The 14,888-nt window shown below is 42.6% G+C and overlaps 1 protein-coding gene across 1 annotated transcript in view; it reads left to right on the top strand.

The window, feature by feature from the left end:
* The first annotated feature begins 446 nt into the window (after positions 1-446).
* LOC106564680 (bMERB domain-containing protein 1) overlaps positions 447-14,888 on the top strand; it is a 38,859-nt gene continuing 24,417 nt past the window's right edge. Inside the window, exons 1-2 of the mRNA XM_082958818.1 lie at positions 447-531; positions 9,716-9,836. Coding sequence (XP_082814944.1) covers positions 447-531; positions 9,716-9,836 — 206 coding nt within the window. The remainder of the gene's footprint in view (positions 532-9,715; positions 9,837-14,888) is intronic.

Here is a 14,888-nt window from a genome sequence, read left to right as displayed (position 1 = left end):
TCTTGAACGCAGCGTTACAGTGTAAGGAAACCAATTTGTAATTTTGTAATTTGGGTGAACTATTCCTTTAAGTACATTGCTGTTGAATAAGAGGGATACTGTGGGGGGGAATGTATGTAGTACCACCGGTAAACGTTAGGTGGCGCCATGGTCTAATATAAAAGTATATCTTCGAGTTTACAGTACAATAGGTATTGAAAACATCATCAGCCTTGGTTTGAACACCGCAAGCTCAAACAACGGCAAGAGCGTGACAACATCAGCACGTTGTAGAAGCGTTTTTACCCAATTCTCTGCCATGCAGCTTGGTACTTAATGAAAGACTGTGCGCATAGACTGCTCCAGTTGTCTTTTCTTGTCAGTTTTCCTTCGGTTTCCAAGACCACCATTGTATTTGTTTGACAGCGCATCCTTGACCAGTTTGGAATCGAACCCACTGTTGAAAGATGGAAAAAGAAAATAAACATGGATCATCACATCAGTACGGCTCTCTGGAATGCACTAAATGGAATACAGACAATTCCAAAACAGGTAAATAAGTGGAATTGTTTGTGTGTGCATAATTGACCTGAGAAAGTGAAGACAATAGTATTTGTTACAGGAAAAATGCTTGCAGTTGCATGCAGGTGTTGATGTTTGTTTCAAAATGCACGTCTACAGGTGGCAGTCAACAGCTGTAACTAGAGCGCTTTTTTCATTTCATTAGGATCCCATCAACTACTGCACATGCAGCAGCTAACTCTTGCTGGGGTCCACACAAAACGTACAAATACATGACAAAGTACAGAACAGCTATAAACAAGGACATGACATTCAAAATAAAAAAGAATATACGACTTCTATATTGGAAAGACACCAAGAGACAACAAAAATTATTTTGACACACTATTCATATACATATACTCTACAGTTAAATTTGATCTTTAGAAAGAGTAGAGGTGCTGTGATACAATATGTTGTTTTTTTCATCTGTTTTTAAAGCTAAACTTTCTTTTTGCCTGAGTCAACTCTGGTGGCAGAGCATTCCATGATGACATGGCTCTATACATGCAGTGCCTTCGGAATGTATTCAGACCCCTTGACTATTTCCACATCTTGTTAGGTTACAGCCTTATTCTATAATGGATTAAATTAATTTTTCCCCCTCATCAATCTACACAAGATACCCCATAATGACAATGCAAAAACTGTTTTTTAGAAATGTTTGCTAATAATTTTTTAATAAAAATGAAATATCAAAATTACATAAGTGTTCAGAACATTTACTCAGTACTTTGTTGAAGAACCTTTGGCAGCGATTACTGCCTTGAGTCTTCTTGGGTCTGACACTACAAGTTTGGCACACCTGTATTTGGGGAGTTTCTCCCATTCTTCTCTGCAGATCTTCTCAAGCTCTATCAGGTTGGATGGGGAGCATTGATGCACAGCTATTTTCAAGTCTCTCCAGAGATGTTCGATCAGGTTCAAGTCCGGGCTCTGGCTGGGCCACTCAAGGACATTCAGAGACTTGTCCCGAAGCCACTCCTGTGTAGTCTTGGTTGTGTGCTTAGGATCATTGTTCTGTTGGAATGTGAACCTTCGCCCCAGTCTGAGGTCCTGAGCGCTCTGGAGCAGGTTTTCATCAAGGATCTCTATGTACTTTGCTCCATTCATCTTTGCCTCGATCCTGACTAGTCTCACAGTCCCTACGGCTGAAAAACATCCCCACAGCTTGATGCTGCCACCACCATGCTTCACAATAGGGATGGTGCCAGATTTCCTCCAGACGTGATGCTTGGCATTCAGGCCAAAGAGTTCAATCTTGGTTTCATCAGACCAGAGAATCTTGTTTCTCATGGTCTGAGAGTCTTTAGGTGCCTTTTGGCAAACTCCAAGCGGGCTGTCGTGTGTCTTTTACTGAGGAGTGGCTTCTGCCTGGCCACTCTACCATAAAGGCCCAATTGGTGGAGTGCTGCAGAGATTGTTTTCCTTCTGGAAGGTTCTCCCATCTCCACAAAGGAACTCTAGAACTCGGTCAGAGGGCCCTTCTCCCCCGATTGCTCAGTTTGGCCAGGTCTAGTAAGAGTCTTGGTGGTTCCAAACTTCTTTCATTTAAGAATGATGGAAGCCACTGTTCTTAGGGACCTTCAATGCTGCAGAAATGTTTTGGGTACTTCCCTAGATCTGTGCCTCGACACAATCCTGTCTCGGAGCTCTACGGACAATTCCTTCGACCTCATGGCTTGGTTTTTGCTCTGACATGCACTGTAAACTGTGGGATCTTATATAGACAGGTGTGTGCCTTTCCAAATCATGTCCAATCAATTGAATTTACCACAGGTGGACTCCAATCAAGTTGTAGAAACATCTCAAGAATGATCAATGGAAACAGGATGCACCTGAGCTCAATTTTGAGTCTCATATCAAAGGGTCTGAATACTTATGTAAATAAGGTATTTCTGTTTTTTATTGTTAATACATTTGCCAAAAATTTGAAAAACCTGTTTTCGCTTTGTCATTATGGTGTATTGTGTGTAGATTACTGAGGATATTGTTTTATTTAATACATTTTAGAATAAGGCTGTAACGTAACAAAATGTGGAAAAAGTCTGAATACTTTCTGAAGGCACTGTAACTAAGTGACGTATTAAATCTGTTTTTGGTTTGGGTACAGTGAAGAAACCCATAGTGGTGTGTCTGGTGCGGTATGTACAGTGTATGTCTGAAGTGTATGCAAATAGATTATTCAAATGGTTAGGCATTTTCAAACACACGAGAAGTAGTCAATTTCTCCTAAACCCTCAAACATGAAATACTATTATGCATGTTGCTGATGTTAGTTCTGTGTGTGCAGTTAAGGACAAGGTGTGCTGCTTTGTTTTGAGCCAGCTGCAGCTTTAATAGGTATTTCTTTGCTGCACCTGACCATTGATCAAGATCCGCGCCTGAACAGTTGTAGTACACTTGTGTCAAAAACGCAGATTTTTTTTTGTAACAGACATACCTCTCCCCATCTTTACAACAACTTTGTCAATATGACTTGACCATGACAGCTGACCATCCAATGTTCCTCCTAGGAGTTCAGCTTCTTCAACTTGTTCAATGGTCACCCCCTTTTATGCACAACTCCATTTGAGGTTTAGGTCTAGGAGAATGCTTTGAACCAAATACAATGCTTTTGGTTTTTAGATGTATTTAAGGCCAGTTTATTGTTAATGACTCATTCTGACAATGACTGTAACTCCTTGCTAAGAGTCTCAGTGAGCTCACTGGCTGTAGGTGCAGATGTGTAGAGTGTGCAATCATCAGAATACATAGTCATTTTAGCATCTTGCAAGACAAGTGGCAAATCATTTTTAAAAATAGAGAAGAGTAACGACCCAAGGCAACTGCCCTGAGGGATACCACACTGTACATATCTGATGTTAGAGAAACTTCCATTGAAGAACACTCTCTGGGTTCTACTGGATAAGTAACTCTCCAACCATGTGATGGCAGGTGATGTAAAGCCATAAGTGAGTTTTTTTAATAACGTGTATGTGTCCATTTTAGAATAATGTGTACAGTCACAGGGTGTACGCCATTATAGTCAGTAAATTGCACCTCAAATTAAAGATGATGGAGCACAGATGAGACTTAACAAGACATTAAGAATGGAAGAGAACATTGCGAGTGTCAGTTTTGCAAGGCTGGGGACACACTGTTCCCACACTATTCATATCATTACATCAACAATTCTCTCAGTCATTCTCCTTTTGCTTTCATGTTTCAACAACAAAAGGAATAGGAAAGTGTTTGTTTGTTGAGAATAATTTATATAATTTTTTTGTAACTTACATTTTTTATTGTTTTAGTCATTATCTTCTATTTCTCTTCAATCAAAGTACCTGTAGTCTATTACTGCACTTCCTCAAAATTAGGAATCTGACTCTCTCCTTTCTTTCTTTCTTTCTTTCTTTCTTTCTTTCTTTCTTTCTTTCTTTCTTTCTTTCTTTCTTTCTTTCTTTCTTTCTTTCTTTCTTTCTTTCTTTCTTTCTTTCTTTCTTTCTATATCTCTCCCTCTCTATATATATTTTTTATATATATCTCTCTCTCTTTTTCTCACCCTGTCTTTCTCTATCTTTTCCCCTCTACCCCTCTCTCTTTATTTCCGGTCTTCTCATCCTCACTCCCTCATCTCTCCCTCCTTCTACCCTTCTTCCTGCCCTCCCTCCTCTCTCCCTCCCATCCTCCCTGTCCGTTAGTCCGTCACTGTGTGATATCTACCTCATTAAGAAGAAAACCACCCAGGCTGATGGAGGGGGGACAAAATAAGGGATAGAGGGAGGAGAAGAAAGACAGCAAATCCAGGCCTTGTTTCAAACACACTGTGGTTTGTCGTGAGTGGCAGCTCTCTTCGAAGCGTAACATAATTAGACTTCAGAGGAGGGAGTCACGTACATTGTTCTATGCCATACTACACATGCTATGTGGATGCTGAATGCTAACATTTAACGGTCGGCTAACAGATCCAGCAGTGTCCTCCAGTGACAGTGTGCTAGACATTCTCTTAGGGAGGGTGAAAGACATGGACTTGGAGCGAGCCACAGTCAAACTTTTAAAGTTAGTTCCGCAGAGCGAGGTTGAAAGACAGGTAGTAGTGTACTTTTTAATTGAGTTTGGAACACAGAAATTGTCTCAACATGAGAAGCTCTGCAGAGGAATTGGATGACTGTTCTTCTAGTATCTCTATTATCTATTTCTTCCTCTCTACACACACACACACACACACACACACACACACACACCACACACACACACACACACACACACACACACACACACACACACACACACACACACACACACTATTGCACACACTATTATACACACCATTACACACACACTTCCGCTGTGCACTCTCACAGTGACCCTGGCTCTAGCTCCAGGAATGACCCCCCTCCAGCCCTACTCTGATCTCTTTCACTTAGTGAAGGGGTGTGAACATGCCGCCTAGTACCGCCAGACCCGACCAACCTCTCAGCCCCAGACGTGATGATGGCTGTCAAGGTAATGGGCGCCGGAGGCTGGGTACACAGTGAACCTCTCACTGATGGCTTTTGGGAAGCCTGTTGTAGCATTTTGAAATCCCAACGTGCCACGTGCATTGTCCTTAACGGGGGAAGTGTAGGTCAGAGGAGGGATGGGAATGGATACTAAAGACAATAGAGTTATAGAGAGAGAGAGGTTTGAACTTTAGGGGATGTTGGGAGTGTTGTCAGGTTTACTTGAATGGAGTTCGAAGTTTTTAAGATCCAGAGTCAACTAATCAGTCTTTATGATGAGACTACCTCTCCCTCCGGAGTAAACGTGCCATGGCTGTCTTGACATAAGCGCTGTCGTAGCGGGTCACATCAGGAAGTGTGTCATAGTAACACAGCTGAGCGGCTCTGTGAAGATTCATATAGCTAAGTATTCATCCTTTGTGCCTGGCTGAGAAAGCTGAGTGCTTTGGCTCTTTGGGAGTCTCAGGCTTGTACACAATACAATGCTGACAGATGCCAAAGGGATATGAGTGAATATACACTGCTGATAGTCATCAAGTCTCTTTTCTTCAGCTTTTTAACTCTCTCAGTACAAGCCAAAGGTCACAGAGCCTAATCAGCAGTGGCATGTATTCAAGGATGCCATGGGAAGCCTTCCCCCAAAAATTGGGGAAAAAAACAAACACTATAATTTATCTTTAGTCTCTCTGTGTTTCATAATTTCCCTTCAATTCGCAAGAGGCTGAATGTATCTCCTAGGAGAAAGCATCCGAGCGAGCGAAACAGCGCCCCTCTGTCTCTCTATGTGTAGGCCATCTATCTGATGCTGTCTGGTCCAAACGAGTATGATATTTTTGCCACCCGTAGCATTGAATGCAAAGGAAGCCAGCGAGCATCTGGTCTCCCAATCAGCGTTGAGCTAAACTGAGCGAGCGCAACTGTGAATGGTCCTGGTGTACCAAAAAAAAAGTATGCTCTCAAATCCCATTGAGATAGGGATTTGTACTTGGCTTTTACTTTTTTCTCCAAACTGGCCAGTGATTATAATGGCAATTCTGATCCAACCATTAATTCATACATTGTTGTGCCCCTGACCTGAGACGGGTTGCATCACTGCCTGGTATGGTAACAGCTCGGCCTCCGACCGCAAGGCACTACAGAGGGTAGTGCGTACGGCCCCGTACATTACCAGGGCCACGCTTCCTGCCATCAAGGACCACTATACCAGGCAGTGTCAGAGGAAGGCCCTAAAAATTGTCAAAGACTCCAGCCACCCTAGTCATAGACTGTTCTCTCTGCTACCGCACGGCTAGCGGTACCGGAGCGCCAAGTCTAGGTCCAAGAGGCTTCTAAACAGCTTCTACCCCCAAGCCATAAGAGTCCTGAACAGCTAATCAAATGGCTACCCAGACTATTTGCCCCCCCCCCCCATACGCTGCTGCTACTCTCTGTTCTTATCTATGCATAGCCACTTTAATAACCCTACCTGCATGTACATAATTACCTCGACACCGGTGCCTCCGCACAATGAAACATTGACTCTGAACCGGTACCACCTGTATATAGCCCCGCTATTGTTATTTACTGCTGCTATTTAATATTTTCTTAAAACTGCATTGTTGGTTAAGGGCTTGTAAGTAAGCATTTCACTGTAGGGACTACACCTGTTGTATTCGGCGCATGTGACAAATAAAATGTGATTTGATTTAATACAAGTTCAATATGTAGCTGGATGTAGAAGGCTAATGTTAACTAGCCAACGTTTCCTTTGAATAGAAGTTAGGCTAGCGAGCAAACATTTTAGCCGGGTAGCATAGGACAACAAAAAATAAAAGCATGTACTGCATGACATAGTGATAAACCGTTTCGTCAACATGAAAGAGAGGAGGATGGCATTGGCTTTGCTCTACAAGTAGGGTGAGTCAACATGTTTTTCTACTTACCCGAATGTGCACACACACGCGTGAGCGGACACGCACAGAAATCAAAACCATGGACAGCCACATCAATTGGTATTTACAGTCTTGTCTCATCACTACAACTCCCGTACGGACTCGGGAGAGGCGAAGGTCAAGAGCCGTGCGTCCTCCGAAACACAACCCAACCAAGCCGCACTGCTTCTTGACACAATGCCCATTTAACCCGGATGCCAGCCGCACCAATGTGTCGGAGAAGAAACCGTACACCTGGCGACCATGTCAGCGTGCACTGCTCCCGACACAGGAGTCGCTAGTGCGCGATGGGACAAGGACATCCCTACCGGCCAAACCCTCTCCTAACCCGGACGACACTGGGCCAATTGTGCACCGCCCCATGGGTCTCCCGGACAGAGCCTGGACTCAAACCCAGAATCTCTAGTGGCACAGCCTTAGACCACTGCACCACTCGGGAGGCCTTTCCCCAGTGATTTTCCCCACGCACCGCTAGCACTAGTTAGAATACACCTCTTCTCTTCCTTTCAGCTCCCTCAAAGGATGTTATATCTGATTCTGCACATCAAGCCCAGTCCAGCCTGCAATCCCTGGGGCTAGCCTATGTGTGAGGAAGAGAAAAGGATATCTCTGCTTATTTCTCTTCTCTCTCTCTCTCTCTCGCGCTCTTCCCCACCCTTCTCTCTCAGCTTTATTTTCAATTGACTTCCAGACTAAACACACATCTTGTATATATTTGCCATTGCAAAGGGTATCAAAGTAGACAGTCTCCCTCTTCCTCCTGAGGGATGAGACTATCAGATTCTCTGTTCAGTCAGTGGTGGTGGTGTGAGGTTTCTCAATCCCCAGCCCAGGTGGTGTCTCAGTTAGTCGAGCTCCACACAGAGCAGCTCAACAGCGGGGGAGAGTTAGTTAGCAGATCCGCTAGGGAACCAAGACACCAGCAGACGAGACTCAGAAGAGACTCGGAGGAAGAGAAGGCAGACTGACTGAACTGTTGAACCTCTGACTTCCTTTAGCTCAGCGAGCTAACACAGTATTTTGGCACGCAGGACACTCAGCAGCATACCTCAATTCGCCTTCATCAAGGAATTACTGATCTTTCTGACAGGTCTAGGATCAGTAAATAAAGTTAAATCCATGTATAATCTGTTTTTTTTCTGTGACTTGTAGGTGTAAATCTGCGAAAGAAATAGGTAGTTGTGGAGGTGGATGCAGTTGAATGTTTGATCAAGAAATACTGATCTAGGATCAGATGGTAAATACATGTATAATCCTCATTTGTGTGACTAGTAGGCGTAAATCTGTGAAAGCAATAGGGAGTTGGGGAGGTGGAAGCAGTGGAATGTTTGGTTTCATGGCAGAGTGTTTGGCTCGATTGAAATTCTGCAGTGGGTCTGAAGCTGAAATGTTTTGAACTGGCTCCATCCCACACTAGTTATTGGGACTCTGAGGGAAAACAAAGCTTGATGTTAACAGCTTGGGGCAGAGAGACAAACGGGTTAGATATAGCGGCTGAGATGTGGCAAAGCTTATAATACATTACCTATGATCACATTGTGTAACAGCAGGTTAGATGGAATAGTGGTAAAGGATGGTATACTACCCATAGTAATTACACTCTGGTTACCAAAGTAGTAAAAATCCAAGTACATTTTATAAAGCAACTTAAAGAAACGGCCTGGCAAGGTGTGCCCTGCATAAATTCAAGAAATGCACATTGACATACACATAAGTATTTATTATAATGTCATTCTGTTAGGTATTTCCTTGTGCTGATGTCTGGCTGCCGCTGTAAAACCCAATAAGTAGCTGTTCATACTTAAATGTATTTTTCTTGGTGATTTATAGTCCGCTCAAAGCCCGCTGGGGGTGAGGGAGGTAGGACACACAGAGGCAGACTCACTCGTGCGCAAACTTTCTCTCTCGCTCGCTCGCTCTTTCTCATTTACTCACTGAGAGCTAGAGCACTGTCTGCACCAGAGCACTCAGACAGTCAACTCTTTTCTCAAATGGTTCCCCAGAGTCTCCGTGGGTTCAGACCATCAACAGTAATTACAAGGAACACAGTTCTTCTACCTCTACTTCTCACATGCTGGGGAATTGCTAAAAAAGTATTTGTACTCAAAGGCTGAAAAGTTTTTACCTCTAACGTTTCTCATAACAATGACTGAGGAAGAAGCCTCCAACTTGCTGCCAAAGTGTGGATTTTGTGACTTTTAATGAATTGTTTTCATCACAGCAAAAGCGTTAGGCCCCGGCTAGATGTATTTTTTTAAGAAGCATATCTCTCTGTTTTCAGCTTTTGCTGTGTGTGTATTTGATTAAGCCTGGAACAAACCCTCATTTAATTCCTTAGCCTGCATTGAACCAGACAAAATCAATGTTTTGCTTGGCAGCATACAAAGAAGATGATCTGGTCCCAAGCTACCTTATCCATGATGCTACAGTAGGATATGTTGTGTCATACAGCCATCTTTTTGCGTATGCCAGCTTTATCTTGTCACAATGTTGCTTTGACAACCCAACTGTGTGTGTGTGTGTGTGTGTGTGTGTGTGTGTGTGTGTGTGTGTGTGTGTGTGTGTGTGTGTGTGTGTGTGTGTGTGTGTGTGTGTGTGTGTGTGTGTGTGTGTGTGTGTGCGACTGTGTGTGTGTGCATGGTTGCGGGTGAGCACCCGTTTGCCTACCTATTCTACCATATCCATATCATTCCGAAATGTAGATCTGGAAAGAAGTTGAATAGAAAAACTTAACTTTTGTCTGTCCTTCTCTCTGATCAGAAGAGGACATTGTCTCCATGGCAGACTCCACCATCACCATAGATGACATCGAGGGAGAGCTTTTCAAGATTGACAGGATTCGAGATGTGCTGGTCAGAAGAGAGTCAGAACTCAGATACATGTGAGTGTCTTGTATGTCAGTTATCTCTAATCTGGATAGCTCTACTCTGGATATCTCTAATCTAGATAATTCTACTGTATTGTCATGTATTATTCGGAATAGCTTGTGCTTGTGTGTGTGTGTAACCAGTGTCTGAAATTTACTTTTTGTCTCACCTGCCAAGGGGACTGGTAGATGAAAAAATCCACCAGCTAAGCATATTTTTTACTGGCCAAAATAATAAATTGCCTTTGTGGGTCAAATATACATTCATTTCAGTACATTTCATTGAGACAATAAGGTATTATGTTGAATACAAACTTAAAGAGGCCAGAGCAAAATTTGAAACAAAATTATTGTAATATATTGATCAACAGTTAATCAAATCAAGTGTATTTGTAGAGCACATTTAAAAACCACTGTAGTTGGCCAAAAGTGCTGTCCAGGGTGAAAACACGCCAAACAGTGGGCACACCATGATAAAAACAAATAATATATGAGATACAATGAATAAGAGTACATAGAAGTTTAAACAGGGCAACAACAATGGTAAGATACAATTATGAGAAGTGCAGTGGACATAGAACTGGTGTTCTCCTGATACAAAGGGGAAACACGTCTACAAATCCTTTACTTTGAGTAGAAATACCCTGATAAAATACAGCTAAAATAGAGACTTATCAGATGCTGGTTAATTTTGGCTGTGGCTAGATTTAATTTCCCAGCCTGAATTCAACTGAAGAAATCTTGAACTCAAAATTCTACTGAAGTATTTGCTATTAAATGTACGTAAGGATCAAACATTAAAGAACATTTGAAGGTTTTGTAAACCTATCAGATGCTTAATCATTGTAATACACTTAAACCTCCTCATTAGACTCCTTGCTCTCTACCGCAATCAGCCTCTTTGCACAGTCCATGAAGTCTGGCCTCCTGCTCCTAACAGAGTCCTGGTGCCACAGCATCACAGCTTTAATTGGATCATACTCCCTGATCTCTGGAGAGGACAGCTGGACCATAAGGAAATCTGACAGTGTATCAGACTCTAGGTTGGACCGCCAATCGTTTTTCATCTGTTTCATGGTATTAAAACCTCTTTCACATTCAGCTGTGGAGGCAGGGAAGGACAGGACCAGGTTAACCAATGCTAGAAAATCAGGGCAGGAATGCTGATGGCTGCTGTTGACACGGAACCAGGACATCTTCTGCAGGGACTGGGGCTCCTGGTACATCAGCACCTTCAGGACAGTCCACTGGTCAGGGATCCTTTCAACATGGATGCCAGAGGTCTCCAGGACATGCTTGAAGTGGTCCACCAGGGTTTCCAGTTCAGTGTCACCAAAATCTAAAATAATTGTATACATTACAACAAGCATCATGCAGTTTTAATTCTCAAACTATAAAAATATGATCCTGAATCTAACCTGACTGCCCTGTAATACAAAACAAAGTAACCTACTGCTGCATCTCCTGACTCTGGCCAGTTGGTGAAGCTGACCAGCTTGGTGGAACACAGGACCCCTACACTGGCGTCCTGGAACCTGTCAGTCATACTCTCCACTAGCCTGTCAAGCATTTTGTCCTGTGAGGTGACGAGCGTCTTGCTGTCACCTCTGGTCAGCGAAATTCCCTCATATCTGTTGGCCATTGTGGCCTTCATCATGGGCCCTTCTCTGATGAGAAAAGGCTCATTTTACGATCCTATCAGATTTTTCCTTTACAACACACTCTCACTCACTAATTTACTTAAGGTAAGTATTTCTTATTGCAGCTTAAATAAACATACCTGGTTGTGTACTTCTTAAGTACTGCCTGTTGAGCCCAAGGAGCTGTGGGCTTCTGCTATGGTGATAGTGGACCTCTGCAGACAGGCAGACAGGTTGCTCAGGTGCCACAGAAGCAGATAACAACAGCCTCCATCGCAGTAGTATTTCCTGGCCATGGCCTGCTGGACACCTCAGACATTTTGGGCATCAGCAGATTGAATCTGAAATACATAAAGAACAAAGACATACAAATAGACAATTAATTGCCGTCCCCAAAAAATTATATTAGATATGACACATTTTATCAGTGCATAAATCACTGAAACATGATGTTACTAATTGTAACCGTGTTTGTTGTTATTTACTGGACATTACATATTGATGATGACATTTGGAGTACTTAGCATAGCAATCTAGAGCCACTACCTGTTCCAGGTGCTGGACAAGCCCCTGGTAACCTCGCAGGAAGTGGTCCAGTGCACGCAATAGGTGTCCTACCCATCGGGTCCCGCCAATTCTGATGGGCACCAGTGGTGTGTGCCCAAGAGCCTGGAAGCTGTTTACCAGGTTTGCCCTGTTCAGTGGACTGCTGTGGTAGAAGGTGTAGAGCCCACTGAGGAGGTCTTCTACTTTCTGAAACATCACGTTGGACCGAATGGCATCAGAAAAGGTCAAGGCGGTGTGCCATACAGTGGATCCCGATGATGTAGGCCCTGTCCCCCTTCAGCCGGCTGACCACACCATTCTTGGCTCCGGTCATCACAGCAGCTCCCTGTTCCCAGAGCGACCAACTTGCTCCCCCACTCCCTCCATGATGGCACTGATGCCGTTGCTTATATGTGCCGCGTCTGCCTTCTCCACTTTGACTCGATCTTGCCCATGTGACAGAATCTGACATAAACTAACTCCTCTTTCACAGAACTGTCTGTGGAGCCATCTGACATGATGGAGAGAGTTTTTCAGATTCTCTCTGATGTTGTTTCTCTCCACCTCTGCAATATGGTGCATAAACTCTTTGGCCTGCTTCTCATTTCTAAATGTTGAGCGCACAGCAAACTGCAAAAATCAAACATCAAACTCAATAATAATATTCAAATATTCAATAAAAAATTATCATATTTAATAATAATTAAATATATAATCATGTTATCCAATATAGATGGCAGTCTACACTGTATTTCTGATCAATTTTATGTTATTTTAATGGACAGAAAATGTGCTTTTCTTTCAAAAACAAGGACATTTCTAAGTGACCCCAAACTTTTGAACGGTAGTGTATATGGTTGAATCATCAGCATACATGGACACACAGGCTTTGTTTAATGCCAGTGGCAGGTCATTGGTAAAAAATAGAAAAGAGTAATGGGCCTAGAGAGCTGCCCTGCGGTACACCACAAACAACATGTTTGATATTAAAGAGGCTACTATTTAAGAAAACTCACAGAGTTTTATTATATAGATAGCTCTGAATCCATGATATGGCAGTGTTTGAAATGCCATAAAACATACGTTTTCTGAACAACAGGTTATGGTCAATAATATCAAATTCTCCACTGAAATCTAATAGTACAGCTCCCACAATATTCTTATTATTAATTTATTTCAACCAATCATCTATCATGACACAAGGCGAGACCCAGATGCAGGCACAGGAGTCAGATGGTTGGAGTCTTACAATATTTATTAATCCAATAGGGGAAGGCAAGAGAATGGTTGTGGACAGGCAAAAATGTCAAAACCAGTTCAGAGTCCAAAAGGTACCGAAGGGCAGGCAGAATGAAGGTCAGGCCAGGCAGGATGATCAGGCAGGCGGGAAAGAAGTCTAGAGTCAGGCAGGGGTCAAAACCAGGAGGACTATCACAAAGAGAATAGAAAAAGGAGTATTGGAAAAACACGCTGGTTGACTTCACTAACATACAAGACGAACTGGCACAGAGAGACAGGAAACACAGGGATAAATACATTGGGGAAAACAAGCGACACCTGGAGGGGGTGGAGACAATAACGAGGACAGGTGAAACTGATCAGGGTGTGACATCATTAGTCATTTGTGTCAGTGCAGTACATGTTGAGTGCCCTTCTCTATAAGTATGCTGAAAGTATGTTGTCAGTTTGTTTACAGAGAAATAGCATTGTATTTGGTCAAACACCATTTTTTCCAACAGTTTACTAAGAGCTGGCAACAAGCTGATAGGTCTGCTTTTAGGACCAGTAAAGGCCACTTTACCACTCATGGGCAGCGGACTGACTTTGGCTTCCCTCCAGGCCTGAGGACAAACACTTTCCTCTACACTCAGATTAAATATATGACAGATAGGAGTGGCTATAGAGTCAGCTACCATCCTCAGTAGTTGTCAATGCCAGGAGGTTTGTCATTATTGATCGATAACAATCATTGTTGCACCTTGCCCGGACTAACAAAAAATAATTCTGACTATGATTTTCTTTCATTATTTGTTTTTTAATGCATGAATACGATGACTCACTGTTCATTGTTGGCATTTCTTGTCTAAGTTTGCCCACTTTGCTAATGAAGTAATCATTAAAATAATTGGCAACATCAAATCGTGTTGTGATGAATAAGCCATCTGATTCGATGAAAGACGGAGTTGAATTTGTCTTTCTGCCCATAAATTCATTTAAAGTACTCCAATTCTTTTTCCATCGTTCTTTATATCATTGATCTTGGCTTCATAATACAGTTTCTTCTTCTTTTTGTTGAGTTTAGTCACATCATTTCTCAATTTGCAGTAAGTCAGCCAGTCAGATGTGCAGCCAGACTTATTAGCCACTCCTTTTGCCCCATCTCTTTCAGCCATACAGTGCCTTGCAAAAGTATTCACCCCCCTTGGCATTTTTCCTATTTTATTGCATTACAACCTGTAATTTAAATAGATTTTTTATGTGGAGTTCATGTAATAGACATACACAAAATAGTCCAAATTGGTGAAGTGAAATGAAAAAAAATTACTTGTTTCAAAATATTCAAAAAAATTACAAATGGAAAAGTGGTGCATGCATATGTCTTCACCCCTTTTGCTATGAAGCCCCTAAATAAGATCTGGTGCAACCAGTTACCTTCAGAAGTCACATAATTAATTAAATAAAGTCCACCGGTCTGCAATCTAAGTGTCACATGATCTGTCACATGATCTCAGTATATATAGACCTGTTCTGAAAGTTCCCAGAGTCTGCAACACCACTAAGCAAGGGGCACCACCAAGCAAGCGGCACCATGAAGACCAAGGAGCTCTCCAAACAGGTCAGGGACAAAGTTGTGGAGAAGTACAGATCAGGGTTGGGTTAT

Source organism: Salmo salar, chromosome 12, assembly GCF_965601325.2.
Source record: "Salmo salar chromosome 12, fSalSal1, whole genome shotgun sequence".
NCBI lineage: Eukaryota > Metazoa > Chordata > Actinopteri > Salmoniformes > Salmonidae > Salmo > Salmo salar.
This window is presented reverse-complemented; position numbering and strand designations above follow the sequence as displayed.